Here is a 27,441-nt window from a genome sequence, read left to right as displayed (position 1 = left end):
CCACTTGCACCTGCTAGCATGGCCTTGGGTCAGCCATAGTTCTGGCAGAGGTTGGCCCTGAAAAGGCAGCTGCTTTGAGAGCCCTCTCAGCCCCACCCACCTCACAGGGTGTCTGTTGTGGGGGAGGGAGGGAAAGGACATTGTGAGCCACTCTGAGACTTCGTCCTTGAAAGGGCAGCTGCTGTGAGAGCCCTCTCAGTACCACCCACCTCACAGGGTGTCTGTTGTGGGGGAGGAAGGGAAAGGAGATTGTAGGCTGCTCTGAGACGCTGTCCTTGGAAGGGCAGCTTCTGGGAGAGCTCTCTCAGCCCCACCCACCTCACAGGGTGTCTGTTGTGGGGGAGGAAGGGAAAGGAGATTGTAGGCTGCTCTGAGACGCTGTCCTTGGAAGGGCAGCTGCTGGGAGAGCTCTCTCAGCCCCACCCACCTCACAGGGTGTCTGTTGTGGGGGAGGAAGGGAAAGGAGATTGTAGGCCGCTCTGAGACTCTGTCCTTGGAAGGGAAGCTGCTGTGAGAGCCCTCTCAGCCCCACCCACCTCACAGGGTGCCTGTTGTGGGGGAGGAAGGGAAAGGAGATTGTAGGCCGCTCTGAGACTCTGTCCTTGGAAGGGAAGCTGCTGTGAGAGCCCTCTCAGCCCCACCCACCTCACAGGGTGTCTGTTGTGGGGGAGGAAGGGAAAGGAGATTGTGAGCCGCTCTGAGACTCTTCGGAGTGAAGGGCGGGATATAAATCCAATATCTTCATCTACCTCACAGGGTGTCTGTTGTGGGGGAGGAAGGGAAAGGAGATTGTGAGCCGCTCTGAGACTCTTCGGAGTGGAGGGCGGGATATAAATCCAATATCTTCCTTCTTCTAAACCCAAACCATTTCCACACCCCTGCCCAGCACACCCCAGGCGCCCAGCCTGACAAACGCCTGCTCTGAGGTGCCACAAAGAAAAGGTGACTGGGTGAGCGAGGGACCCTGGGGTGGTGGTGGGGGCAGTCACTGCCGCCAGACATACCACAAGAGGCTCCCCCATCAACTTCAGGAACTTGTGGATGTTCAGCGTGGTCAGTGGCTGCTCCATCGGAGTCCTGCGGCACGGCTGTCCCGGATCGGCGGCCATCTTGCAGTGGCAGAAAAAGAGTTTCGAGGCCGGTATGTTTGAGTCTTCGTTGCTGCAGGAAGAAAACCCGCAAGGTTGGATCCAGAATTCAAGATGGCCGACCCCCATATTCATGAATGTTGGCCCCGATCTGGTGGAATCAGTTCCCTATTGAGATCCAGGCCCTACCTGGCTTATTCGCCTTCCGTAGGGCCTGTAAAACGGAGCTGTTCCACCAGGTTTTCAAGACTCTGTCCTTGAAAGGGCAGCTGCTGTGAGAGCCCTCTCCAGCCCCACCCACCTCACAGGGTGTCTGTTGTGGGGGAGGAAGAGAAAGAAGATTGTGAGCCGCTCTGAGACTCTTCAGAGTGGAGGTCGGGATATAAATCCAATATCTTCATCTACCTCACAGGGTGTCTGTTGGGGGGAAGGAAGGGAAAGGCGATTGTGAGCCGCTCTGAGACTCTTTGGAGTGGAGGGCGGGATATAAATCCAATATCTTCATCTACCTCACAGGGTGTCTGTTGGGGGGGAAGGAAGGGAAAGGCGATTGTGAGCCGCTCTGAGACTCTTTGGAGTGGAGGGCGGGATATAAATCCAATATCTTCATCTACCTCACAAGGTGTCTGTTGGGGGGGAAGGAAGGGAAAGGCGATTGTGAGCCGCTCTGAGACTCTTTGGAGTGGAGGGCGGGATATAAATCCAATATCTTCATCTACCTCACAGGGTGTCTGTTGGGGGGGGGAAGGAAGGGAAAGGCGATTGTGAGCCGCTCTGAGACTCTTTGGAGTGGAGGGCGGGATATAAATCCAATATCTTCATCTACCTCACAGGGTGTCTGTTGGGGGGAAGGAAGGGAAAGGCGATTGTGAGCCGCTCTGAGACTCTTCAGAGTGGAGGGCGGGATATAAATCCAATGTCGTCTTATGATGATGATGATGATTTATTGCAACGAGGATTCTGTAACTTTATTTTTTGCTTTATTTTGGGGGCCACGTGACTTATTGTAGGATTGTAATTACCATATAGCCTACTGATTTTATATTGTTAAAAGTTTCTTTTATTTTAATAAGATGGTGACAAAAAGAAAAAAAAGGACCAGGCAGGAAGTGATGCGGCAGCTCGCCTGCTGACTGCACCTCCTTTACGGGTGGGGATTCAATCGGCATTCCACAGTCTGCACCGGCTGCCCATCGAGTACCGGACTTCAAGGTTCTAGTGCTAACATTTAACGCCTTATGCGGCCTGGGATCAACATACCTGCGGGACCGTCTCTTTCCATACATGCCCAGGAGGTTGTTACGTTCGGCCTCCCAATGTCTGCTGGCCGCCCCCGGCCGAAGAGATGCCCACCTTGCCTCAACCAGGATCAGGGCTTTTTCAGTTCTGGCCCCGACCTGGTGGAATCAGTTCCCTATTAAGATCCAGGCCCTACCTGGCTTATTCGTCTTCCATAGGGCCTGTAAAACGGAGTTGTTCCGCCAGGTTTTTAAGAGCATAAGAGAACCCATGGTGGATCAGGCCACTTACCCATCCAGTCCAACACTCTGTGTCTCATAAGAACATAAGAGAAGCCATGTTGGATCAGGCCAATGGCCCATCCAGTCCAACACTCTGTGTCACATAAGAACATAAGAGAAGCCATGTTGGATCAGGCCAATGGCCCATCCAGTCCAACACTGTGTGTCTCATAAGAACATAAGAGAAGCCATGTTGGATCAGGCCAATGACCCATCCAGTCCAACACTCTGTGTCACATAAGAATATAAGAGAAGCCATGTTGGATCAGGCCAGTGGCCCATCCAGTCCAACACTCTGTGTCACATAAGATACGCCATGTTGGATCAGGCCAATGGCCCATCCAGTCCAACACTCTGTGTCTCATAAGAACATAAGAGAAGCCATGTTGGATCAGGCCAATGGCCCATCCAGTCCAACACTCTGTGTCACACAGTGGTCAAAAAACCCAGGGGCCATCAGGAGGTCCATCCAGTGGGGTCAGGACAATAGAAACCCTCCCACTGTTGACCCCCCCAGCACCAAGAAGACAGAGCATCACTGTCCCAGACATACGAACGTAAGAAAGTCATATTGGATCAGGCCAAGGGCCCATCCAGTCCAACACTTGTGGTGGCGGCCACAAGTATAGCCACCTTCAAGAAGGGTTTAGATAAAAATATGGAGCACAGGTCCATCAGTGGCTATTAGCCACAGTGTATGTGTATATATAAAATTTTTTGCCACTGTGTGACACAGAGTGTTGGACTTGATGGGCTGTTGGCCTGATCCAACATGGCTTCTCTTATGTTCTTATGTTAACACTCTGTGTCACACAGTGACCCAAAAACCCAGGCACCATCAGGAGGTCCACCAGCAGGGCCAGAATTCCAGAAGCCCTCCCACTGTGCCCCCCCAATTTTAGCTGAGGCTGCGGGCGTTTCTTCTTGATCTGGTTGGTCTCCCCTGCCGGCACTGTCACCTGCGCTAGGAAATGGAATAAAAACTGCCATCCCTATGAGATATCATGATGTGAGATGGCTAGGCTGGGCAATATGCATTGTCATGGTAATCTGAGTGCCATTGAGTCGTCTGTTTATAAAATGTCTTGATTGTATTTTGTTGTTTTATCATATGTTGTACTCCGCCTTGAGCCCTACGGGGAACGGGCGGAATAGAAATTTACTAAAATAAAATAAGTAAATAAAATAAAGCCCTCCGCCTGAGAGACCCACTGCCAGTCAGAGCAGGCAATGCTGACCTTAACGATCCAAGCGTCTGATTCAGTAAGAGGCAACGTCATACGTGATCCTACTTTGTTTGGGGAGGGGCCGGGGCTCAGTGGAAGAGCCTCTGCTTGGCACGCAGAAGGTCCCAGGTTCAAACCCCGACAACTCCAGTTAGAAAAGACCAGGGGAGAGGTGATGGGAAAGACCTTGACCTGAGACCCCAGGGAGTCATGAAGTGGGGCTATAGCTCAGTGGCAGAGCATCTGCCTGGCATGCAGAAGGTCCCAGGTTCAATCCCCGGCATCTGCAGTTAGAAAGGACCAGGCAGGAGATGATAGGAAAGACTTCAGCCTGAGACCCCGGGGAGTCATGAAGTGGGGCTATAGCTCAGTGGCTGAGCATCTGCCTGGCATGCAGGAGGTCCCAGGTTCAATCCCCGGCATCTCCAGTTAGAAAAGACCAGAGGGGAGGTGATGGGAAAGACTTTGACCTTAGACCCTGGAGAGTCATGAAGTGGAGCTATAGCTCCGTGGCTGAGCATCTGCTTGGCATGCAGAAGGTCTCAGGTTCAATTCCCAGCATCTCCAGTTATAGGACCAGGCAGTCAGTGATGGGAAAGACCTCAGCCTGAGATCCTGGAGAGCAGCTGCCGGCCTGAGCAGACAAGACTGACTTCATAGCCCAAGGGTTTGATTCAGTAGATGGCAGCTTCATGTGCTAAACATGGGCCAGGCTCTGTATACAGCATTTGACTCAGGTTTTTGTGCGCGGCAACGCTCGCCCCAGGGAAGTCTCCTTCTAACAAAGCTTTGTTTCCCGACTTTGGTAGTTGAAGGGGCCTCATCAGAAGGGAAGCTTGGTCAGCCCAATGGCATCTCCTTCCCATCCTGGCCAAAGATACCAGCAGCAACGAGAGCCAGTTTGGTGCAGTGGTTAAGTGCACGGACTCTTATCTGGGAGATGCAGGTTTGATTCCCCACTCCTCCACTTGCAGCTGCTGGAGTGGCCTTGGGTCAGCCATAGCTCTCGCAGAGCTGTCCTTGAAAGGGCAACTGCTGTAAGAGCTCTCTCAGCCCCACCCACCTCACAGGGTGTCTGTTGTGGGGGGAGAAGATAGAGGAGATTGTAAGCCACTCTGAGTCTCTGAAAGCTAGTTTGGTGTAGTGATTAAGTGTGCGGACTCTTATCTGGGAGAACCAGGTTTGATTCCCCACTCCTCCACTTGCACCTGCTAGCATGGCCTTGGGTCAGCCATAGCTCTGGCAGAGGTTGTCCTTGAAAGGGCAGCTGCTGTGAGAGCCCTCTCCAGCCCCACCCACCTCACAGGGTGTCTGTTGTGGGGGGGGGAAGGTAAAGGAGATTGTGAGCCGCTCTGAGACTCTTCTGAGTGGAGGGCGGGATATAAATCCAATATCTTCTTCTTATCTTCTTCTTCTTCTTCTTATCTGGGAGAACCGGGTTTGATTCCCCACTCCTCCACTTGCACCTGCTGGAATGGCCTTGGGTCAGCCATAGCTCTCACAGGAGTTGTCCTTGAAAGGGCAGCTTCTGGGAAAGTTCTCTCAGTTCCACCCACCTCACAGGGTGTCTGTTGTGGGGGAGGAAGGGAAAGGAGATTGTGAGCCGCTCTGAGACTCTGATTCAGAGAGAAGAACGGGGTATAAATATATTGTCTTATTTCTCCCACCTGCATCCCAAAATATTTCCCTCCCACATCACAGGCCAGAAAATCAGTGTTGTCTCTTCCTTGGCTCCATTGTCAGCCAAAAGGGAGACTGTGGTCAAGGAATCAGAAGGAGACGGAGACTGGGCAGGGCGGCCATGAAGGAGCTGGAAAAGATCCTGAAGGGTAAGGATGAGCTGCTGGCAACCAAGATAAAGTGAATTAATGAAATTAATGAGTGGTAGGCTTAGAACAAATAAAAAGAAATACTTCTTCACCCAAAAAGTAATTGACGCATGGAATTCACTGCTGCAGGGAGTAGTGTCGGGTTACAAGCACAGACAAATTCAAGAGGGGACTGGTAAACATCTGGAGCAGAGGTCCATCAGTGGCTGAGTTACAAGGTGTAGATGGAACCCTCTGTCTGGGCCAGCGATGCTCTGTCTGCTTGAAGGGTCACAGTGGGAGGGTTCTGGAATTCTGGCCCCACTGGTGGACCTCCTGATGGCCCCTGGGTTTTGGCCACTGCGTGACACAGAGTGTTGGACTGGATGGGCCGTTGGCCTGATCCAACATGGCTACTTTTATGTCTACGGCAGTGATACTCTGACTTCTTGGTGCTTAGGGGGCCATGGTGAGAGGGCTTCTGGAGTTCTGGCCCTGCTGTTGGACCTCCTGATGGTTTTGGCTACCTCATCTACCTCACGGGGTGTCTGTTGTGGAGGAGGAAGGGAAAGGAGATTGTGAGCCGCTTTGAGACTCTTTGGAGTGGAGGGCGGGCTATAAATCCAATATCTTCATCTACCTCACAGGGTGTCTTGTGGGGGAGGAAGGGAAAGGAGACTGTGAGCTGCTGTGAGACTCTTCAGAGTGGAGGGCGGGATATAAATCCAATATCTTCAACTACCTCACAGGGTGTCTGTTGTGGGGGGAGGAAGGGAAAGGAGATTGTGAGCCGCTCTGAGACTCTTCTGTTGGACCTCCTGATGGTTTTGGCTAGTTTCAGTCAGCCCTCACCATGGGTGAGTAGGTGAACGATCAGCATTAAGCCTTGACTGGAGACCTTGGGGGGGCAGGGGGGTTGTAAAGGGCTGGGTGCATTAGGGCTCCAGAGAAGCTCTGATTCGTAGCAAGGGCTGAACCTCCTAGGCTGGGGAATACCTACGAGATGCTCTTCAGAAGCGTCACTTCAGTGGTTAAGGCGAACCGGTGCAGAGAGCCATAGACAAAGGCTGCTTCCATCAACACTCTGTGCTCTGGGAAGACACAGAGAGAGAGAGAGTTAAGACCAGGGGTGGCCAAACTGTGGTTGGGGAGCCACATGTGGCTCTTTCACACATATTGCGTGGCTCTTGAAACTCCCACCATGCCATCAGCTGGCTTGGAGAATGCATTTAAAGTTAAACTTGCCTTCTTTCCACCTTTCCCCCCCCCCAATCTATTTTCCTTCCTTCCCTCCCTGTCTTGCGGCTCTCAAACATCAGACATTTATTCTATGTGGCTCTTTCGTTAAGCAAGTTTGGCCACTCCTGGTTAAGACAGAGAGGAGAAAGGGAGGAAGAGTGAGACAGAGAAAGCACAGAAAGACAGAGACACAGAGGGGAAGTGACAGACAAACAGAGAAAAAGAGTCCGAGAGAGAGCGTGAGACAGAGAGAGAGAGAGATGGAGAGACAGAGAGTCATTCCGGATCTGGCTCTGAAAGCTTCGACTTCCTCTTCTCTCCACCCACAACCCAATCCTTACTTTAAAAATCCGGTCAAGAGCCCTGATACAAATTTGGTGTATCTGGGAGAAGCGGGTTTGATTCCCCGCTCCTCCACTTGCAACTGCTGATGTGACCTTGAATCAGTCACAAGTTCTCGCAGAGCTGTTCCTCTCAAGAGCAGTTTCTGTCAGAGCTCTCTCAGCCCCACCTGCCTCCCAGGGCGTCTGTTGCGGGGAAGGGAAGGGAGATTGTCAGCCACTCTGAGACTCCTTCGGGTAGTGAAGGGCGGGGTATAAATCCAATTGCCTCCTCCTCCTTGTTCAAAAATGACTCAATGGTAGTTTGGTGTAGTGGTTAAAAGCGGCAGACTCTAACCTGGGAGAACCGAGTTTGAGTCCCCACTCCTTCCACATGCAGCTGCTGGATGACCTTGGGCCAGTCACCGTTCTCTCAGAGCAGTTCTCTCAGAGCCCTCTCAGCCCCACCTACCTCTCAGGGTGTCCATTGTGGGGAGAGGAAGGGAAAGGAGATTGTAAGCTGCTCTGAGAATCTGACTGAAGGGCAGGGCATAAATCCCATCTCCTCTTAATATATTAAATCAAAAGAGTTTCCGGCTCAACATTAGGAAGAACTTCCTGACCGTTAGAGTGGTTCCTCAGTGGAACAGGCTTCCTTGGGAGGTGGTGGGCTCTCCTTCCTTGGAGGTTTTTCAACAGAGACTGGATGGCCAAATGACAGCGATGAAGATACTGTGGATTTAGGGGGAGGTATTTGTGAGTTTAGAGCGGTTCCTCAGTGGAACAGGCTTCCTTGGGAGGTGGTGGGCTCTCCTTCCTTGGAGGGTTTTCAACAGAGGCTAGATGGCCATCTGACAGCAATGAGGATCCTGTGAATTTAGGGGGAGGTATCCGTGAGTTTAGAGCGGTTCCTCAGTGGAACAGGCTTCCTTGGGAGGTGGTGGGCTCTCCTTCCTTGGAGGGGTCTGGAGACCAAGTCCTATGAGGAAAGGTTGAAGGAGCTTGGCATGTTTAGCCTGGAGAGGAGGCGGCTGACAGGGGATATGATCACCATCTTCAAGTACTTGAAGGGCTGTCCTATAGAGGATGGGGTGGAATTGTTTTCTGTGGCCCCGGAAGGTAGGACCAGAACCAATGGGTTGAACTTAAATCAAAAAGAGTTTCCGGCTCAATATTAGGAAGAACTTCCTGACCGTTAGAGCAGTTCGTCAGTAGAACAGGCTTCCTCCTCGGGAGGTGGTGGGCTCTCCTTCCTTGGAGGTTTTTAAACAGAGGCTAGAGGGCCCTCTGACAGCAATGAAGATCCTGTGAATTTAGGGGGAGGTGTCTGTGAGTTTAGAGCGGTTCCTCAGTGGAACAGGCTTCCTCCTTGCGAACTGGTGGGCTCTCCTTCCTTGGAGGTTTTTAAACAGAGGCTAGATGGCCCTCTGACAGCAATGAAGATCCTGTGAATTTAGGGGGAAGTGTTTGTGAGTTTCCTGCATTGTACAGGGGGTTGGACTAGATGACCCTGGTGGTCCCTTCCAGCTCGAGGATTCTAAGACAGAAGGAGGTTTTTAAACAAAGGTTTTTCAACAGAGGCTGGATGGCCATCTGATAGTGATAAGGATCCTGTAAATTTAGGGGGAGGTGTCTGTGAGTTTCCTGCATTGTGCAGGGGGTTGGACTAGATGACCCTGGAGGACCTTTCCAACTCTAGGATTCTATTCTGGCATTACTTACGTCATCACTGATGACAATATTATCGCTTTCCCTGTCTGGGTGCCTTCTTACGACTTTACCCTTACAACTGCATATCTTTTTTTCCAAAAACCACAATATGGTATACAACCTCAGGCAAATCCCAAAGCTAAAAGCTGAGTCCTGTGAGTCACACCGCAAGCAAAACGGGTCCTTTTTAGGCTGGGGGAAGCTCCAAGAAAGCCAATGCTGAGATTTTCAGAGAGAAAAGACCGGCTGAGGCACTCTCAGGTGTCGAGTGAAGTAGCTGGATGTCTTTACCTGTGGTCCCAACAGCTTGGATGTAAGCAAACACAAGGTCCGACTGACCCCGAAGAGCGTTTTCCAGATTCCGGAGGTCTTCTAGCGTGGCGACGTATTTCACTTCGTTAAAGAGGAGACAACTGTGAAGGAGACCAGGAGAGAAAGGTGGATGAAGCTCCCGCCAATACGCAGTGGTGTCTCCTTAGAGGGAGAAGGCCCGTTTGGGCTTCAGAGGGTGGGACACGCATCCACCCACTCACAGTTTTGGGACAATAAGTCAAAGTAGAGGCTGCCTCGTCAGGCTGGGAGTACGGAGACCCGAGTTCAAATCCCTCCTTGGACATTGAGTTCACTGCTCTCTGTCAGTTAAACCCACCTCACAGGGTTGTTGTGACGACAGGGAGGTAGGAGGAGGAAGAAGAAGAAGGAAAGGAAGAGGAGGACGATATTGGATTTGTATCCTGCCTTCACTCTGAATTCCAGAGCGGCTCACAATCTCCTTTACCCTCCTTTGAGGATGGAGCCAGGAGACTTTGGGGGTGGAGCCAGGAGCCAGGGTGTGGCAAGCATCAATGAACTCCAAAGGGAGTTCTGGCCATCACATTTCAAGGGACTGCACACCTTTTAAATGCCTTCTCTCCATTGGAAATAATGAAGGATAGGGGCACCTCCTATGTGGGCTCATAGAATTGGACTCCCTGGTCCAATCCTTTTGAAATTTGGAGGGTATTTTGGGGAGAGGCACTGGATGCTATGCTGCAAATGTGGTGCCTCTGCCTCAAAAAACAGACCCCCAGATACCTGTGGATCAATTCTCCATTATACTCTATGGGAATCGGTCTCCACAGGGAATAATGGAGTGCCCAGCAGACACCACCACCACCCCGCCTTCTGATGGCCCTGAAGTGGGGGGAGGGCCTCCAAACCAGGGATCCCCTGCTCCCACCTGGGGATTGGCAACCTTAGGTAGAGACCAGAACAGCTGGGAACTGCTGTAAGGGGCTCGGAGACTCAATTCTAGCTGATCTACCACAGGCCAACTTGGATCTGCAACCATGGAAACCAGGAGATGGCAGGTCGACTCACAAGAGGACGTTGGCTACGATGGCGTCCACGCTGAACAAAGCGTCTGTCGGGAGCTCTCGAACCAGCACCTGGCCCCTGGAGAAGGAGACAAAAGCGCAGCAAAAGCTTGTGAAAACTAGGCTGAGGTTTGTTTTATTTCTGTCTTGTTTTTATATATTGCCCCCACCTTCTTCCTCAAAAACAAGCAAAGCACCTTCAACTAGTCCAAGGTCACCCCTGAACTTTTGCGGCAGAGAGGGGATTCAAACCGGAGTCTCCCAGGTCCTACGGCAACATTCTGACCTCTACACCACACTGCCCTCAGGGTGGGGAGGGAATCCAGGGCGGAACTGAGCCCCCCCCCACTCCACTTACTGAAATCCCTTCCAACAGTGAAAACTTCTGGTGGAATCAAGTCAGCTGGGTGGCCACTGTGTGAGACAGGAGGCTGGACTAAATGGACCTTCACTGGTCTGAACCAGCAGGGCTCTTCTGATGTTCTTATGAAGGCCTCAGCCTCTCTGCCCTGTTGTTGGCCCTCCAGAGGAACTGGTTGGCCACCGTGTGAGGCAGGATGCCGGACTAGATGGACCCTCATTGGTCTGATCCAGCAGGGCTCTTCTGATGTTCTTCTGAAGGCCTTGGCCTCTCTGCCCTGTTTTTGTCCCTCCAGAGGAAGTGGCTGGCCACTGTGTGAGACAGGATGCCGGACTAGATGGACCCTCATTGGTCTGATCCAGCAGGGCTCTTCTGATGTTCTTATGAAGGCCTTGGCCTCTCTGCCCTGTTGTTGGCCCTCCAGAGGAACTGGTTGGCCACCGTGTGAGACGGGATGCTGGACTAGATGGACCCTCATTGGTCTGATCCAGCAGGGCTCTTCAGTTGTCCTTATGCACTGGGTTCAATTCAATGTTCTGGTTTTCACTTCCAAAGCCCTTCACAGCCTTGGATGCAAACGTCTGTGGGACCATCTCTCCTAATACGTTCCACCGCAACAACATTTCTCATCTAAGGAAAGGCTCCTGAATGTAAGAACGCTGCAGACGCATAAGATCACCAATTCCCCATTCACACCAGTTCTTTGTCAAGAGATGCACATGTGAATAACCTAAGAGCATAATAGCAAACGAACAACAAGGTAGAGGCATCGCTCTCCAGCTAAAAAGACAACATCACTGCAACATTATGATATGGGCTGGGCAGCATACATCTACCTCTAGCCATTGCAACGTTGTATTTTCAGTTGGATAGCGATGCTTCTACTAGCCTGTCGTTTCTTTACTTTTATACTTTTTTGGTTATTCGCATGTGCATCTCTTGACAAAGATGCTAATCGAAACGGGAAATGTAACGATCGAAATTCCGTTGAGAACGTACTTTATGCACCGTTGGGGAATATATTTATGTCACCTTTGAGTGTCGTACAAATCTTTACATACGAAGCTGCCTTATACTGAATCAGACCCTGGGTCCATCGAAGTCAGTATTGTCTTCTCAGACTGGCAGCGGTTCTCCAGGGTCTCAAGCGGAGGTTTTTCACACCTATTTTTGCCTGGACCCTTTTTAGTTGGAGATGCCGGGGATTGAACCTGGGACCTTCTGCTTGCCAAGCAGATGCTCTACCACTGAGCCACAGCCCCATTCATGGCTCTCCAGGGTCTCAAGCTGAGGTTTTTCATGCCTACTTGCCTGGACCCTTTTTAGTTGGAGATGCCGGGGATTGAACCTGGGACCTTCTGCTTGCCAAGCAGATGCTCTACCACTGAGCCACAGCCCCATTCATGGCTCTCCAGGGTCTCAAGCTGAGGTTTTCACACCTATTTGCCTGGACCCTTTTTTGGAGATGCCAGGGGTTGAACCTGGGACCTTCTGCTTACTAAGCAGATGCTCTACCACTGAGCCACCGTCCCTCCACTAGACATATGAAGCTGCCTTCTACTGAATCAGACCTTGGGTCCATCAAAGTCAGTGTCTTTTCAGACTGGCAGCAGCTCTCCAGGGTCTCAAGCGGAGGTTTTTCACACCTATTTGACTGGACCCTTTTTAGTTGGAGATGCTAGGGATTCAACCTGGGACCTTCTACTTCCCAAGCAGATGCTCTGCCACTGAATCACCTTCCCTCCCCTTTTTTCATCCTTGAAGCTGCCTTCTACTGAATCAGACCCGGGGTCCATCGAAGTCAGTATTGTCTTCTCAGACTGGCAGCGGCTCTCCAGGGTCTCAAGCGGAGGTTTTTCACACCTATTTTTGCCTGGACCCTTTTTAGTTGGAGATGCCGGGGACTGAACATGGGACCTTCTGCTTACCAAGCAGACGCTCTACCACTGAGCCACCGTCCCTCCCCATTACATATTCCTTGGAAGCCTGGAAATGTAATTGAACTTGGGTGGTTTGGTTTATGTTATTCTGGATATTGTATTTATTGGGGACAGTGTGTGTGTTACAGCATTCTGAATTTTTCTCATAAATAATACTAGTGTTTTGTGTATTCTTTATGTGCTGGAGACATTAAATGCATGGTTTTCATTATACAAGGGAGATAGCTGGTGTTTTCTGGTTGTTTAGTCTTTCTCCCCGTCCCTGTTTTTTCATTGTACAGCATCGTTTTTCATATTTTGTAGTCTGCTGAACCTCGGTGAGACAGGTGAGCTCTAAATGAAGTAAAATCACTCGATCGAGCAATCAATCAAGCCCCTGTTCTCCTGGGCTTGGGGACGGCCCGGTCCTCAAAACATTTCCTTTGTAACTCCAATCGGTTTTAACATTTGCATCTGCAACAAAATGATGTACTTACCTGAAAAGGTACGCTTTCCCCACAGAACTGTCCTCTCTACAGTATCCTAATATTTCTTCTCGGTGGCAGTTCACCTGCAAAGAAAAAAAGATACCCTGGCACTGAGACGATGTACGCAAAACTCTCTGCACTTCACAAAGTGCCATGGAAACGGTGGATAGTGCTATCATCAGAGAAGCACCAGCGTGGTGTGGGCGGTGACTCCTTCTTCGACTGGCTAAGCCACTGGCCTGATCCAACATGGCTTCTCTTATGTTCTTATGTGACTCAGAGTGTTGGACTGGTGGGGCCATTGGCCTGATCCACGGATAAAAGGAAGTACTTCTTCACCCAAAGGGTGATTAACATGTGGAATTCACTGCCACAGGAGGTGGTGGCGGCCACAAGCATGGCCACCTTCAAGAGGGGGTTAGATAAAAATATGGAGCAGAGGTCCATCAGTGGCTATTAGCCACAGTGTGTATGTGTGTGTGTGTGTGTGTGTATATATATATATATATATAATGGGCCATTGGTCTGATCCAACATGGCTTCTCTTATGTTCTTATGAGACACAGAGTGTTGGACTGGAGGGGCCATTGGCCTGATCCAACATGGCTTATCTTAGGTTCTTATGTGACACAGAGGGTTGGACTGGATGGGCCACTGGCCTGATCCAACATGGCTTCTCTTATGTTCATATGTGACACAGAGTGTTGGACTGGATGGGCCACTGGCCTGATCCAACATGGCTTCTCTTATGTTCTTATGTGACATAGAGTGTTGGACTGGATGGGCCACTGGCCTGATCCAACATGGCTTCTCTTATGTTCTTATGTGACACGGTGTGTTGGACTGGAGGGGCCATTGGCCTGATCCAACAGGGCTTCTCTTATGTGACACAGAGTGTTGGACTGGATGGGCCACTGGCCTGATCCAACATGGCTTCTCTTATGTTCTTAATATTCTTAACATATTGGTCAGCAAGAAAAATTCTGCTCAGTATTACAAAAAGGTCCTAGCGTAGCTCTTTTGAACATTAGGGCCAGAGAGCTTTCAAGACGACACAAACAGCAACTTATTTTTAAAAAATGTGTTAGTTCCTAAATAAAGAGCCCCGTGGCACAAAGTGGTAAAGCTGCAGTACTGCAAGTCCTAAGCTCTGCTCACAACCTGAGTTCAATCCCGGGGGAAGCTGGGTTCAGGTAGCCGGCTGGAGGTTGACTCAGCCTTCCATCCTTCCGAAGTCGGTAAAATGAGTCCCCAGCAAGGACTCATACTTCCCATACCGGGAAAGCGTAGATGACTGGGTAAGGCAACGGCAAACCACCTCATAAAAAGTCAGCCGTGAAAATGTTGTGAAAGCAAATTCACCCCAGATTCGGAAACGACTGGTGCTTGCACAGGGGACTACCTTTTTCTTAGTTCCTAAAGAAACCTTTATCTGCTCTTGAACCCCCCCCCCCAACAACAGACCATTAAAGCAATTAAAACCAAAGCTAAGAAGAAACACATAAACATAAAAACAACAATTAAACCCTTTAAACTCTTTTAGAAGGCTCTGGGTCTTGACACTCTATGCTGCCTGGTCACCTTCTTAAAAAGATAACGATCTCCAATTCAATTTGACGCTGATTTAATTGCATGTTTTCATTCTGCTTTGCCTGCTATCTATATCTGTTTGTGACACTGTACAGCCTTGGAGAAGGACGGAGGTGGGGTGGAACATCTTTAATGAATCACTTGAAAGGACTCTGACGTTAAAAATCACCTCCCTGACATCACTATCTTATCACAGCAGAACGAGTCTGGTCCAGCTCGCTCTCTGTGCCGTGTGACTGACATTTCTCAACATCGGGATCTTCTTCCTTCCATAACAAATCCCCACCCCTCCCCCACCGCCTGACCTCCCGCTAAACAGTGTGCATCTGAGATTATGGAGAGACCTTTCGCCCTGCTTGCAGCAGTCCATGGTAAACCTCTGGCTAAACTGAAGAGTGTCACAGCATGTGGCTACTGAGCACTTTTCTTTTCTTTTTAATTTTTCCAATAACTTTATTAAGAAGAAGAAGAAGATATTGGATTTATATCCCGCCCTCCACTTCAAAGAGGCTCAGAGCGGCTCACAATCTCCTTTCTCTTCCTCCCCCACAACGGACACCATGTGAGGTGGGTGGGGCTGCAGAGGGCTCTCACAGCAGCTGCCCTTTCAAGGACAGAGACTCAGAGCGGCCTACAATTTCCTTTCCCTTCCTCCCCCACAACAGACACCCTGTGAGGAGGGTGGGGCTGAGAGGGCTCTCACAGGAGCTGCCCTTCCAAGGACAGAGTCTCAGAGTGGCCTGCAATCTCCTTTCCCTTCCTCCCTCAAAACAGACACCCTGTGAGGTGGGTGGGGCTGAGAGGACTCTCCCAGAGGCTGCCCTTCCAAGGACAGAGTCTCAGAGTGGCCTGCAATCTCCTTTCCCTTCCTCCCTCACAACAGACACCCTGTGAGGTGGGTGGGGCTGGAGAGGGCTCTCACAGCAGCTGCCCTTTCAAGGACAGAGACTCAGAGCGGCCTACAATCTCCTTTCCCTTCCTCCCCCACAACAGACACCCTGTGAGGTGGGTGGGGCTGAGAGGGCTCTCCCAGAAGCTGCCCTTTCAAGGACAGAGTCTCAGAGCGGCCTACAATCTTCTTTCCCTTCCTCCCCCACAACAGACACCCTGTGAGGTGGGTGGGGCTGGAGAGCGCTCTCACAGCAGCTGCCCTTCCAAGGACAGAGTCTCAGAGTGGCCTACAATCTCCTTTCCCTTCCTCCCCCACAACAGACACCCTGTGCGGTGGGTGGGGCTGAGAGGGCTCTCACAGCAGCTGCCCTTTCAAGGACAGAGACTCAGAGCGGCCTACAATCTCCTTTCCCTTCCTCCCCCACAAAAGACACCCTGCGAGGTGGGTGGGGCTGGAGAGGGCTCTCACAGCACCTGCCCTTCCAAGGACAGTCAGAGCGGCCTACAATCTCCTTTCCCTTCCTCCCCCCCACAACAGACACCCTGCGAGGTGGGTGGGGCTGGAGAGGGCTCTCAGAGGTGTCACCCAGAAAACTGGAGTTCTCTCTGGGTCAAAGTGAGAAGAAGATGGTAGGTAGGTAATTTATATCTACTCTAAGGATGCCAGTCACAGCTGCTGGCGAAACGTCAGGTCTCACAATGCCAGGATCACAGCTACACAGCCCAGAAAATCTGTAACAACCAAAAATCCCCAATTTTTACCTTCCAATTATAAATTCATGGCATCTTTTTTGTCATTCCATTTATTAGGTAACAGGGGTTTTTTTTGCTATGGACAGTAATATAGATGTCATTGCTCTCTTATGTCTATCCGTATCAGGGAGTATCCAACTGCCTAATAAAACTGCTTTCAGGGCCGAGCGGTATTTTTATCTGCAGCACAGAGTTTATAATTGTCTCTATTTAAGACCAATGTTGTTGGACTATGGGACTACCAAGAGCTTTTCGATGCCACCTTGCTGGTACAGATCAGTTTGGGAGCTGGAAGCAAATTTATTTTATTTCATTTCTCTACTTTCTTTCACTGCAATGGGGACCCAAGATGGCTTCCCTCAGTCTCCTCTCCTCCATTTTATCCTCACAACAACCCTGTAAGGTAGAATCATAGAATCGGAAGGGACCTCCAGGATCATCAAACCCCTGCACAATGCAGGAAACTCACAAAGACCTCCCCCTAAATTCACAGGATCCTCATTGCTGTCAGATGGCCATCTAGCCTCTGTTTCAAAACCTCCAAGGAAGGAGAGCCCACCACCTCCCAAGGAAGCCTGTTCCACTGAGGAATCGCAAAAATGGTCAGGAAGTTCTTCCTAATGTTGAGCCAGAAATTCTTCTGATATAATTTCAACCTGTTGGTTCTGGTCCTACCTTCTGGGGCCACAGAAAACAATTCCGCACCATCCTCTATATGACAGCCCTTCAAGTACTCGAAGATGGTGATCATATTACCTCTCCTCTCTAGGCTAAACATGCCCAGCTCCTTCAATCTTTCCTCATAGCGTCTTCAGACCCCTCACCATCTTCGTCGCCCTCCTCTGGACCCGTTCCAGCTTGTCTATATCCTTCTTAAAATGTGGTGCCCAAAACTGAACACGACTCCAGGTGAGGTCTTACCAGAGCAGAGGAAAGCGATACCATCACATCACGTGATCGGGACACTATACTTCTGTTGATACAGCCCAAAATTGCATTTGCCTTTTTAGCTGCCGCATCACACTGTTGACTCATGTTCAGCGTACGATCCACTAAGACCCTGAGATCCTTTTCGCACAGACTACTGCCAAGACAAATCTCCCCCCATCCTATAACCGTGCATTGGATTTTTCCTACTTAAATGCAGAACTTTACATTTATCCCTGTTAAAATTCATTTTATTGGTTTCAGCTCAGTTTTCCAGCCTAGGTAGGCTAAGCTGAGAGGCCTTGACTGGCCCAAGGTCACCAGGCAAGCGTCCATAACAGAGTGGGGATTCGAACTTGGGTCTTCCAGATACTAGTCTGACAGCTTTAACTGCTACACCACAGTGGCTCTCGAAAAGACTTCCCAAGCCATTTCTAAGGCAAGGGAAAATTGCTTTGAATTACCTTCAAGACTGAAATTCCATAATCTCGAAGAGCTTCTACGGAGTTCTCCAGCTGTTCCAGGAACACATCTGCAGACTGAGAGGCTACAACAGCAACAAGAACAATGTTCTGATTTATTGTCACAATCCATTATTCCTGTAACTGTTGACACGTCGCTGAAAGCACACAGATCCTATCGTTTGCCTCACCGGCAAACGGAGAGCTTCTGCCATGACTGTGCGCAGTACAACATATACCAGCTTGACTACCACATTTTCTACTGCCAAAAGAAGGCACAAGGGCTCTTTAGACTGCCGCAGAAGCAAAGAATCCTACACTTGGAAGGGACCTACAGGGTCATCTAGTCAACCCCCCTGCTCAGTGCAGGAAAACCACACACGCACACACCCAGTGATCCCTGCTCAGAAGATGGCCAAAAAACCCTCCAGGATCCCTGGCCAAAATGGCCTAGAGAAAAATTGCTGCCTGGCCCCAACAGTGTCAATCATCATCTCCCTGGACAAATAAAAAAGGGAACCATGAGAACTAAGCCACCATGTTTTGGAACTAGGCCACCATGTTTTGGAATTAAACCACCATGTTTGGAACTAAGCCACCATGTTTTGGAATTAAGCCACCACGTTTTGGAACTAAGCCACCATGTTTTGGAACTAAGCCACCATGTTTTGGAACTAAGCCACCATGTTTTGGAACTAAGCCACCATGTTTTGGCTCTTGGGGCCTGCATGGAGGAAAACCAGTCAGAACAGGGGCTGCAGACAGAAGGGGACAGAGGAGAGAGAGAGAGCAGAAAATCTGGATGGATTAGGGTTGCCAACTCTAGGTTGGGAATTTCCAGGACTTTTGGGGGGGTGGAGCCTGGGGACTGTGGGGTTTGGAGGGGGAAGGACCTCAGCAAGGTAGAGTCCCCCCTCCAAAGCATCCATTTTCTCCAGAGGAACTGATCTTGTTTTGCTTTCATGGCCATTTCTTATATGCCCAAGTATAGCCAATCACCATTTTGGGGTCAGAAGGGGATCCTCCTCTTTGGTTGGTCCAGGGATCCTGGAAATTTTTTTTTTTTGCCTTCCCCTGGGTATAGAGCAAGGGTTACTGGGAAAGTGGGGGAAGGCAAATGAGAATTTCCAGCATCGTGCAGGGGGCTGGACTAGATGACCTCTAGGGTCCCTTCCAAGCTCTCTGTTTCTGTTTCCTGCCAATACACAGCTGGAGCACATTTGGTTCTGTGCAGAAGGCACGTGGCCATTCAAAAGGTGCCAAGGGCTTCAGTGCCATTTCCCCTGTCATGATTCTCACAGCCACAGTTTCCTCTTCCTTTAAAAAAAAACCAGCAATAGCAAGACTGCCATAGGATTAAAATGCTGTAAAGATCTGTTGCTTAGGTCCTATGAATTCCCAGCTTTCCCTAGACTAGGGGCAGCAAAAGTTCCTTAGCCTAAGAGCCTCAGCAAATAAATGTCAGGTGTTTGAGAGCCTCAAGACAAAAACGTCAAAGTGTTTGAGAACCGCAAGGAAGGAGGGAAGGAAGGCAAATAGATGGAAGAGGAGGGAGGGAAGGAGAGGTGGAAAGAAGAAGAAGACGACTGCAAATTTATATCCCGCCCTTCTCTCTGAATCAGAGGCTCAGAGCAACTTACAATCTCCTATATCTTCTCCTCCCACAACAGACACCCTGGGAGGTGTGCGGGGCTGAGACAGCTCTCCCAGAATCAGCCCTTTCGAGGACAACTCTGCAAGAGCTATGGCTGACCCAAGGCCATTCTAGCAGCTGCAAGTGGAGGAGTGGGGTATCAAACCCAGTTCTCTCATATAAGAGTCCGCACACTTAACCACTACACCAAACTGGCTCTCCACACCAAACTGTCTCTCCTGATTTAAAGAGACAAGTGATTTAGAGACAAATGCCTTCTCCCAGCTGGCTGATGGGGCGGTGGGGGCTTCCAGAGCCACACAATATGCACGAAAGAGGCACATGTGGCTCTCGAGCCGCGGTTTGGCCACCCCTGCCCTTTTTGTTGCTGAGATATACCTTTCCCCTTCTAGCTCCACAATGAAAAGGGCTAAAGACTTACTTTTTTTAAAAAAAATTGAAAACTAGGGATTCAGAGGACCAAACTGATAGATCGTTATAATAATACAATGCTACAGCAATCTAGCGAGTGAGGATATTTTAAAAAAATAACTCCCTCTAGAGGCGCATGAGGGAATGGCTGTGGAGGAACAGGGCAGGGAAAATGCGAGGAAACCCACGCGGGAAGCCCCATTACCGTTGCTCTGAATTGGCAGTTGCTGAAGCAAAAGGAACGTTACAAGGGACCCCTGCTCTCTGGAAGGCCCCCAAAGTTTAAACAAAATGGATCAATTCAGAATTGAAGTGCAACCCATTTCCAAGACAGTCAAATTGAGCTCCTATAACAGACAAATCCAAAGCGCAATCCACGAAAAGGCTTTTATGAGGACCAACCCAAATAACAGGAGCTCCGCGGCGCAGAGCAGTAAAGCTGCAGTATCGCCGTCGGAGCCCTCTGCTCATGACCTGAGTTCGATCCCAGCGGAAGCTGGTTCAAGTCGCCGGCTCCAGGTTGACTCAGCCTTCCATCCTTCCAAGGTCGGTCAAAGGAGTCCCCAGCTTGCTGAGGGGAAAGCGTAGAGGGCTGGGGAAGGCAATGGCAAACCACCCCGTAAAAAGTCTGCCGTGAAAACGCTGCGAAAGCAACGTCACTCCAGAGTCAGAAACAACTGGTGCTTGCACAGGGGACTACCGTTACCTTTTAACCCAAATAAACATGTAACTCTGTGCAGGTGCAAACAACTTTTGAAATCCTTAAGAATACTTTCCTAAAAACAGGGGTGGAATTCTAGCAGGAGCTCCTTCTCATATTAGGCCGCACCCCCTGATGTAGCCAATCCTCCAAGAGCTTACAAAAAAGAGCCCTGTAAGCTCTCGGAGGATTGGCTACATCAGGGGGATGTGGCCTTATGCAAATGAGCTCCCGCTAGAACTCCACCCCTGCCTAAAAATATGCCCCAGTGATTAAGACGGGAGGTATTCCTGAGCAGACCTGCTAGGACTGTTTTCCCCACCACCACTCTGAATTTTGCATCACTGTGCAAAGTAAGAGGAAACAGATTTCCTGCCTGTCTCAGCCTTCCAGCGAGTTTTACGACTGAGCTGGGATCTGAACCCAGATCTTCTGGATCAGGGGTGGCTCTTTCACACATATTATGTGGCTCTCGCTGCCCCACATCGGCCAACTTGGAGAAGGCATTTCTCTCTTTAAATCACTTTCCAAGCCAATCTATCCGGCAGCTTGGAGAATGTGTTTAAAGTTGTGTTTAAAGTTGCTTCCCCTCCTTTCCACCTCTCCCCTCCTTCCCATCTATTTTCCTTCCTTCCTTCCCTTGTGGCTCTCAAACATCTGACGTTCATGTCTTGCGGCTCTCAGACAACTGAAATTTATTCTATGTGGCTTGCAAGTTTATACACAATAGAACCACTATGAAGCATAGCCTGAGGATACACAATCCCAGTGCACAACGCCTGGGGCTCTTTAGCTTGGAGAAACATCGATTACGGGGTGACAGAGAGGTTGACAAGATTATGCATGGGATGGAGAAAAAGAGAAAGAAGTCCTTTTCTCCCTTTCTCACAATACAAGAACTCGTGGGCATTCAATGAAATTGCTGAGCAGTCAGGTTAGAATGGATAAAAGGAAGTACTTCTTCACCCAAAGGGTGATTAACATGTGGAATTCACTGCCACAGGAGGAGGCAGCGGCTAAAAGCATAGCCAGCTTCAAGAGGGGATTGGATAAAAATATGGAGCAGAGGTCCATCAGTGCCTATTAGCCACAACATATTATTGGAACTGTCTGGGACAGTGATGCTTTGTATTCTTGGTGCTTGGAGGGGGGGCAAAGTGGAAGGGCTTCTAGCCCCACTTGTGAACCTCCTCATGGAACTTGGGGGGGGGGGGGTTTGGCCGCTGTGACACAGAGTGTTGGACTGGATGGGCCATTGGCCTGATCCAACATGGCTTCCCTTATGTTCTTATGTGACACAGAGTGTTGGACTGGATAGACCATTGGCCTGATCCAACATGGCTTCCCTTATGTTCTTATGTGACACAGAGTGTTGGACTGGATGGGCCATTGGCCTGATCCAACATGGCTTCTCTTATGTTCTTATGTGACACAAAGTGTTGGACTGGATGGGCCATTGGCCTGATCCAGCATGGCTTCTCTTATGTTCTTATGTGACACAGAGTGTTGGACTGGAGGGGCCACTGGCCTGATCCAACAGGGTTTCTCTTATGTTCCTTTGTGACACAGAGTGTTGGACTGGAGGGGCCACTGGCCTGATCCAACAGGGTTTCTCTTATGTTCCTTTGTGACACAGAGTGTTGGACTGGAGGGGCCACTGGCCTGATCCAACGTGGCTTCCCTTATGTTCTTATGTGACACAGAGTGTTGGACTGGAGGGGCCACTGGCCTGATCCAACAGGGTTTCTCTTATGTTCCTTTGTGACACAGAGTGTTGGACTGGAGGGGCCACTGGCTTGATCCAACATGGCTTCTCTTATGTTCTTATGTGACACAGAGTGTTGGACTGGATGGGCCCTTGGCCTGATCCAACATGGCTTCTCTTATGTTCCTTTGTGACACAGAGTGTTGGACTGGATGGGCCATTGGCCTGATCCAACATGGCTTCTCTTATGTGACACAGAGTGTTGGACTGGATGGGTCACTGGCCTGATCCAACATGGCTTCTCTTACGTTCTTGCGTTAAGCAAGTTTGGCCACCCCTGTTCTGGATCCTAGACTGAGGCTCCAACTGCTACACCACACTTCCTGTTCCGGCTGACCCTGTATCTTGCTGCTAACTCCTCCAACTTGAATTGCGAAGTCTCCCGGCCCTGTTATAGTGAATGGAATATTGTTCTGGTGAGGGAACTCCAAACCTAGGGGACTCTCCAACCAGTGTTCCCTCTAAGCTGAGTTAGTGTGAGCTAGCTCACAGATTTTTAGCCTCCAGCTCACACATTTTTGTCTTTGCTCAGGAAGGAGGACCGCACTAAAACACTAAGTGATACAGTAGCTCACAACTTTAAGGCCAGTAGCTCACAAAGTAGAATTTTTTGCTCACAAGACTCTGCAGCTTAGAGGGAACATTGTAACCTATTTGAGCTTGCAGGCCCATTTGGAATTTCTGATACGGCATGGTGGGTGCAACGGCAACATGGCTGCTTCAGGAGGCGGAGCCAGCGACAACACGATTGCCGCAGCTTAACTTCAGTCAGTGCAGATCCTGATGCTGTGGCGGCAGCTGTTGCCACATTTTTTAAAAAAATCTACAAAGTCAATCAATTCTCCAACAGCCAATCAGAAGACTTTCTGCGCAAAAGCCCTACTTGGCCCCACCCACTTTTTAAAAACACTTGGCACGTGCCAGAAAAGATGTCAACCTTGTTTGGGAATTCAGTAGTCTTTTGGCCCCTTCCCAGTCTCTGACAAATGAGTTCTTCCATACTCCAACTAAGCCAATCTTCAATCCTTTCTCCCTTCCTTTCCTCCCTCCTTTCCCTTTCCTTCCCCCATGAGCCAAAGGTGATAAAATCTGTATGAAGTGATAATACTCACCTTCTCTCCTAAAATAAACCAAGGATGCTTTTGATGCTGGTAAGCCGCTGAAATACTCCTGGAGTTTCAGCTCTGAAAAAGTGTCTTCTCCGTTACTTGATGGAAATGCGCCCAGGAGCAGAAGACAGCAAAGGAGAGCCCATCCTTCAGATGGTGGGGACGACATGACTTCAGGCACTCTGAGGGACGGCTCTTAAAAAGAATTTGACACAAGTGTTTTTGAAACCTCAGGTTCCAGATCTAGTGCTAGCCACCTTTACCATTCAAATATTGCTCAATTATTCTTAAAACCAACTCAGAATAATAAAGATTATTTTCATCATCAATATGCTTGATACGTACACGTTTACTCAAATGCAAGAAGGTAAGAACATCAGAAGAGCCCTGCTGGACCAGGCTAGTGATCCATCTAGTCCAGCATCCCGTCTCCCAGAGTGGCCAGCCAGTTCCTCTGGAGGGCCTAAAACAGGGCAGAGAGGCCGAGGCCTTCATAAGAACATCAGAAGAGCCCTGCTGGATCAGACCAGGGAAGGTCCCTCTAGTCCAGCATCCTGTCTCACACAGAGACCAACTAGTTTCTTTGGAGGGCCTGAAACAGGGCATAGAGGCTGAGGCCTTCATAAGAACATCAGAAGAGCCCTGCTGGATCAGACCAGTGAGTGTCCATCTAGTCCAGCCTCCTGTCTCACACAGTGGCCAGCCAGTTCCTCTGGAGGGCCTAAAACAGGGCAGAGAGGCCGAGGCCTTCATAAGAACATCAGAAGCGCCCTGATGCATCAGACCAGTGAGGGTCCCTCTAGTCCAGCATCCTGCCTCACACAAAGACCAACTAGTTCCTTTGGAGGGCCTGAAACAGGGCATAGAGGCCGAGGCCTTCATAAGAACATCAGAAGAGCCCTGCTGGATCAGACCAGTGTGGGTCCATCCAGTCCAGCCTCCTGTCCCACACAGTGGCCAACCAGTTCCTCTGGAGGGCCAAGAACAGGGCATAGAGTCCAAGGCCTTCATAAGAACATCAGAAGAGCCCTGCTGGATCAGACCAGTGGTCCATCTAGTCCAACCTCCTGTCTACACAGTGGCCAACCAGTTCCTCTGGAGGGCCAAGAACAGGGCATAGAGTCCAAGGCCTTCATAAGAACATCAGAAGAGCCCTGCTGGATCAGACCAGTGGTCCATCTAGTCCAACCTCCTGTCTACACAGTGGCCAACCAGTTCCTCTGGAGGGCCAACAACAGAGCAGAGAGGCCAAGGCCTTCATATGAACATCAGAAGAGCCCTGCTGGATCAGACCAGTGTGGGTCCATCCAGTCCAGCCTCCTGTCCCACACAGTGGCAATCCAGTTCCTCTGGAGGGCCAAGAACAGGGCATAGAGTCCAAGGCCTTCATAAGAACATCAGAAGAGCTCTGCTGGATCAGACCAGTGAGGGTCCATCTAGTCCAGCCTCCTGTCTCACACAGAGGCCAGCCAGTTCCTCTGGAGGGCCTAAAACAGGGCATAGAGGCTGAGGCCTTCATAAAAACATCAGAAGAGCCCTGCTGGATCAGACCAGTGAGGGTCCATCTAGTCCAACCTCCTGTCTCACACAGTGGCCAGCCAGTTCCTCTCGAGATCCAACAACAGGGCATAGGAGCTGAGACATTCCTCTTTCCCCTCATGTTGTCTCCTTGCTCTGAGATTCAGAGGATTAGTGCCCCTGAATATGGAGCGTCCCCTTTAGTCCCCATGGCTCGTAACTACTCATAGACTTCTCCTCCATGAATCTATCTAATCCCCTTTTAAAGTTGTTTATTCCTGTGGCCATTCCAACACCCCTGTGGCAGCGAATTCCACATTTTAATCACTCTCTGGGTAAAGGAGTTTTAATATTTTGGGAGGAGAAAAAGTTCTCTTTGTCTCTCTCTCTCTCTCCGTCCCAGGCATAATTTTATAAACCTCTCTCACATCCCCTCAGTTATCTTAGTTTTCTGTGGCCCCAGAAGATCAGACTAAAACCAATAGGTTGAAATTAAATCAAAAGACTTTTAAACGAAATATTAGGGAGAACTTCCTGACAGAGCAGTTCCGCAGTGGAACAGGCCTCCTCGGGAGGTGGTGGGCTCTCCTTCCTTGAAGGTTTTTAAAGAGAGGTTAGATGGCCATCTGACACCAATGCTGATTCTGCAAACTGAGGCAGATCATTAAACAGACCAACTGGAAGGGATGACTCACTTTGGTGTCGTGGTGAAGTGCGCGGACTCTTATCTGGGAAAACCGCGTTTGATTTCCCGCTCCTCCACTTGCAGCTGCTGGAATGGCCTTGGGTTAGCCATAGTTATTGCAGGAGTTGTCCTTGAAAGGACAGTTTCTATGAAAGCTCTCTCAGCCCCACCCACCTCACAGGGTGTCTGTTGTGGGGGGAGAAGATATAGGAGATCGTAAGGCGGTCTGAGTCTTTGAGGTTTTTTGCCATCTTCTGGTCATGAACCAGGGGTCACGGGAGGGGGGGGGAAGCCTCTGAATTTCCTGCAGACGGTTGAACTAGATGATCCTGAAGGTCCCTTCCAACTCTATGATTATATGTCTCTTTACTAAGTGGAAAAGTCCCAGTTTCGTGTAGTGGTTAAGTGTGCAAACTCTTATCTGGGAGAACCGGGTTTGATTCCCCATTCCTCCACTTGCACCTGCTAGCATGGCCTTGGGTCAGCCATAGCTCTCGCAGGAGTTGTCCTTGAAAGGGCAGCTGCTGTGAGAGCCCTCTCAGCCCCACCCACCTCAAAGGGTGTCTGTTGTGGGGGGAGAAGATATAGGAGATTGTAGGCCACTCTGAGAATCTGTCCTTGAAAGGGCAGCTGCTGGGAGAGCCCTCTCAGCCCCACCCACCTCACAGGGTGTCTGTTGTGGGGGAGGAAGGGAAAGGAGATTGTAGGCCACTCTGAGAATCTGTCCTTGAAAGGGCAGCTGCTGTGAGAGCCCTCTCAGCCCCACCCACCTCACAGGGTGTCTGTTGTGGGGGAAGAAGGGAAAGGAGATTGTGAGCCGCTCCGAGACTCTGTCCTTGAAAGGGCAGCTGCTGTGAGAGCCCTCTCAGCCCCACCCACCTCAAAGGGTGTCTGTTGTGGGAGAGGAAGGGAAAGGAGATTGTGAGCCGCTCTGAGACTCTGTCCTTGAAAGGGCAGCTGCTGTGAGAGCCCTCTCAGCCCCACCCACCTCACACGGTGTCTGTTGTAGGGGAGGAAGGGAAAGGAGATTGTGAGCCGCTCCGAGACTCTGTCCTTAATAGGGCAGCTGCTGTGAGAGCCCTCTCAGCCCCACCCACCTCACAGGGTGTCTGTTGTGGGGGAGGAAGGGAAAGGAGATTGTGAGCCGCTCCGAGACTCTGTCCTTGAAAGGGCAGCTGCTGTGAGAGCCCTCTCAGCCCCACCCACCTCAAAGGGTGTCTGTTGTGGGGGAGGAAGGGAAAGGAGATTGCAGGCTGCTCTGAGACTCTGTCCTTGAAAGGGCAGCTGCTGTGAGAGCCCTCTCCAGCCCCACCCACCTCACAGGGTGTCTGTTGTGGGGGAGGAAGGGAAAGGAGATTATAGGCCGCTCTGAGACTCTGTCCTTGAAAGGGCAGCTGCTGGGAGAGCCCTCTCAGCCCCACCCACCTCACAGGGTGTCTGTTGTGGGGGAGGAAGGGAGAGGAGATTGTGAGCCGCTCTGAGACTCTGTCCTTGAAAGGGCAGCTGCTGTGAGAGCCCTCTCAGCCCCACCCACCTCACAGGGTGTCTGTTGTGGGGCAGGAAGGGAGAGGAGATTGTGAGCCGCTCTGAGACTCTGTCCTTGAAAGGGCAGCTGCTGTGAGAGCCCTCTCCAGCCCCACCCTCCTCACAGGGTGTCTGTTGTGGGGGAGGAAGGGAAAGGAGATTATAGGCCGCTCTGAGACTCTGTCCTTGAAAGGGCAGCTGCTGGGAGAGCCCTCTCAGCCCCACCCCCCTCACAGGGTGTCTGTTGTGGGGGAGGAAGGGAGAGGAGATTGTGAGCCGCTCTGAGACTCTGTCCTTGGAAGGGCAGCTGCTGGGAGAGCCCTCTCAGCCCCACCCACCTCACAGGGTGTCTGTTGTGGGGGAGGAAGGGAAAGGAGATTGTAGGCCACTCTGAGAATCTGTCCTTGAAAGGGCAGCTG

At 50.4% G+C, this 27,441-nt stretch overlaps 1 protein-coding gene and 3 non-coding genes across 4 annotated transcripts in view; all 4 read right to left on the bottom strand.

Annotated features, from left to right (window-relative positions):
* The window catches only part of TXNDC16 (thioredoxin domain containing 16), a 79,544-nt gene extending 56,080 nt beyond the window's left edge, over positions 1 to 23,464 (bottom strand). The window contains exons 1-7 of the mRNA XM_060262847.1: positions 23,299 to 23,464; positions 17,660 to 17,742; positions 13,044 to 13,117; positions 10,271 to 10,345; positions 9,203 to 9,324; positions 6,643 to 6,733; positions 1,005 to 1,161 (exon numbers count right to left, since the gene is read on the bottom strand). Coding sequence (XP_060118830.1) covers positions 1,005 to 1,161; positions 6,643 to 6,733; positions 9,203 to 9,324; positions 10,271 to 10,345; positions 13,044 to 13,117; positions 17,660 to 17,742; positions 23,299 to 23,464 — 768 coding nt within the window. The remainder of the gene's footprint in view (positions 1 to 1,004; positions 1,162 to 6,642; positions 6,734 to 9,202; positions 9,325 to 10,270; positions 10,346 to 13,043; positions 13,118 to 17,659; positions 17,743 to 23,298) is intronic.
* On the bottom strand, positions 11,818 to 11,889 carry TRNAA-GGC (transfer RNA alanine (anticodon GGC)). Its single transcript has one exon. It is a non-coding gene; the product is annotated as a tRNA-Ala (tRNA).
* On the bottom strand, positions 11,955 to 12,026 carry TRNAA-GGC (transfer RNA alanine (anticodon GGC)). The gene has a single exon. It is a non-coding gene; the product is annotated as a tRNA-Ala (tRNA).
* On the bottom strand, positions 12,088 to 12,154 carry TRNAT-AGU (transfer RNA threonine (anticodon AGU)). Its single transcript has one exon. It is a non-coding gene; the product is annotated as a tRNA-Thr (tRNA).
* Positions 23,465 to 27,441: the final 3,977 nt, after the last annotated feature.

Source organism: Heteronotia binoei, chromosome 21, assembly GCF_032191835.1.
Source record: "Heteronotia binoei isolate CCM8104 ecotype False Entrance Well chromosome 21, APGP_CSIRO_Hbin_v1, whole genome shotgun sequence".
NCBI classification, from domain to species: domain Eukaryota; kingdom Metazoa; phylum Chordata; class Lepidosauria; order Squamata; family Gekkonidae; genus Heteronotia; species Heteronotia binoei.
The sequence above is the reverse complement of the archived record's forward strand: the minus strand, read 5'-3'. Positions and strand labels throughout refer to the sequence as shown.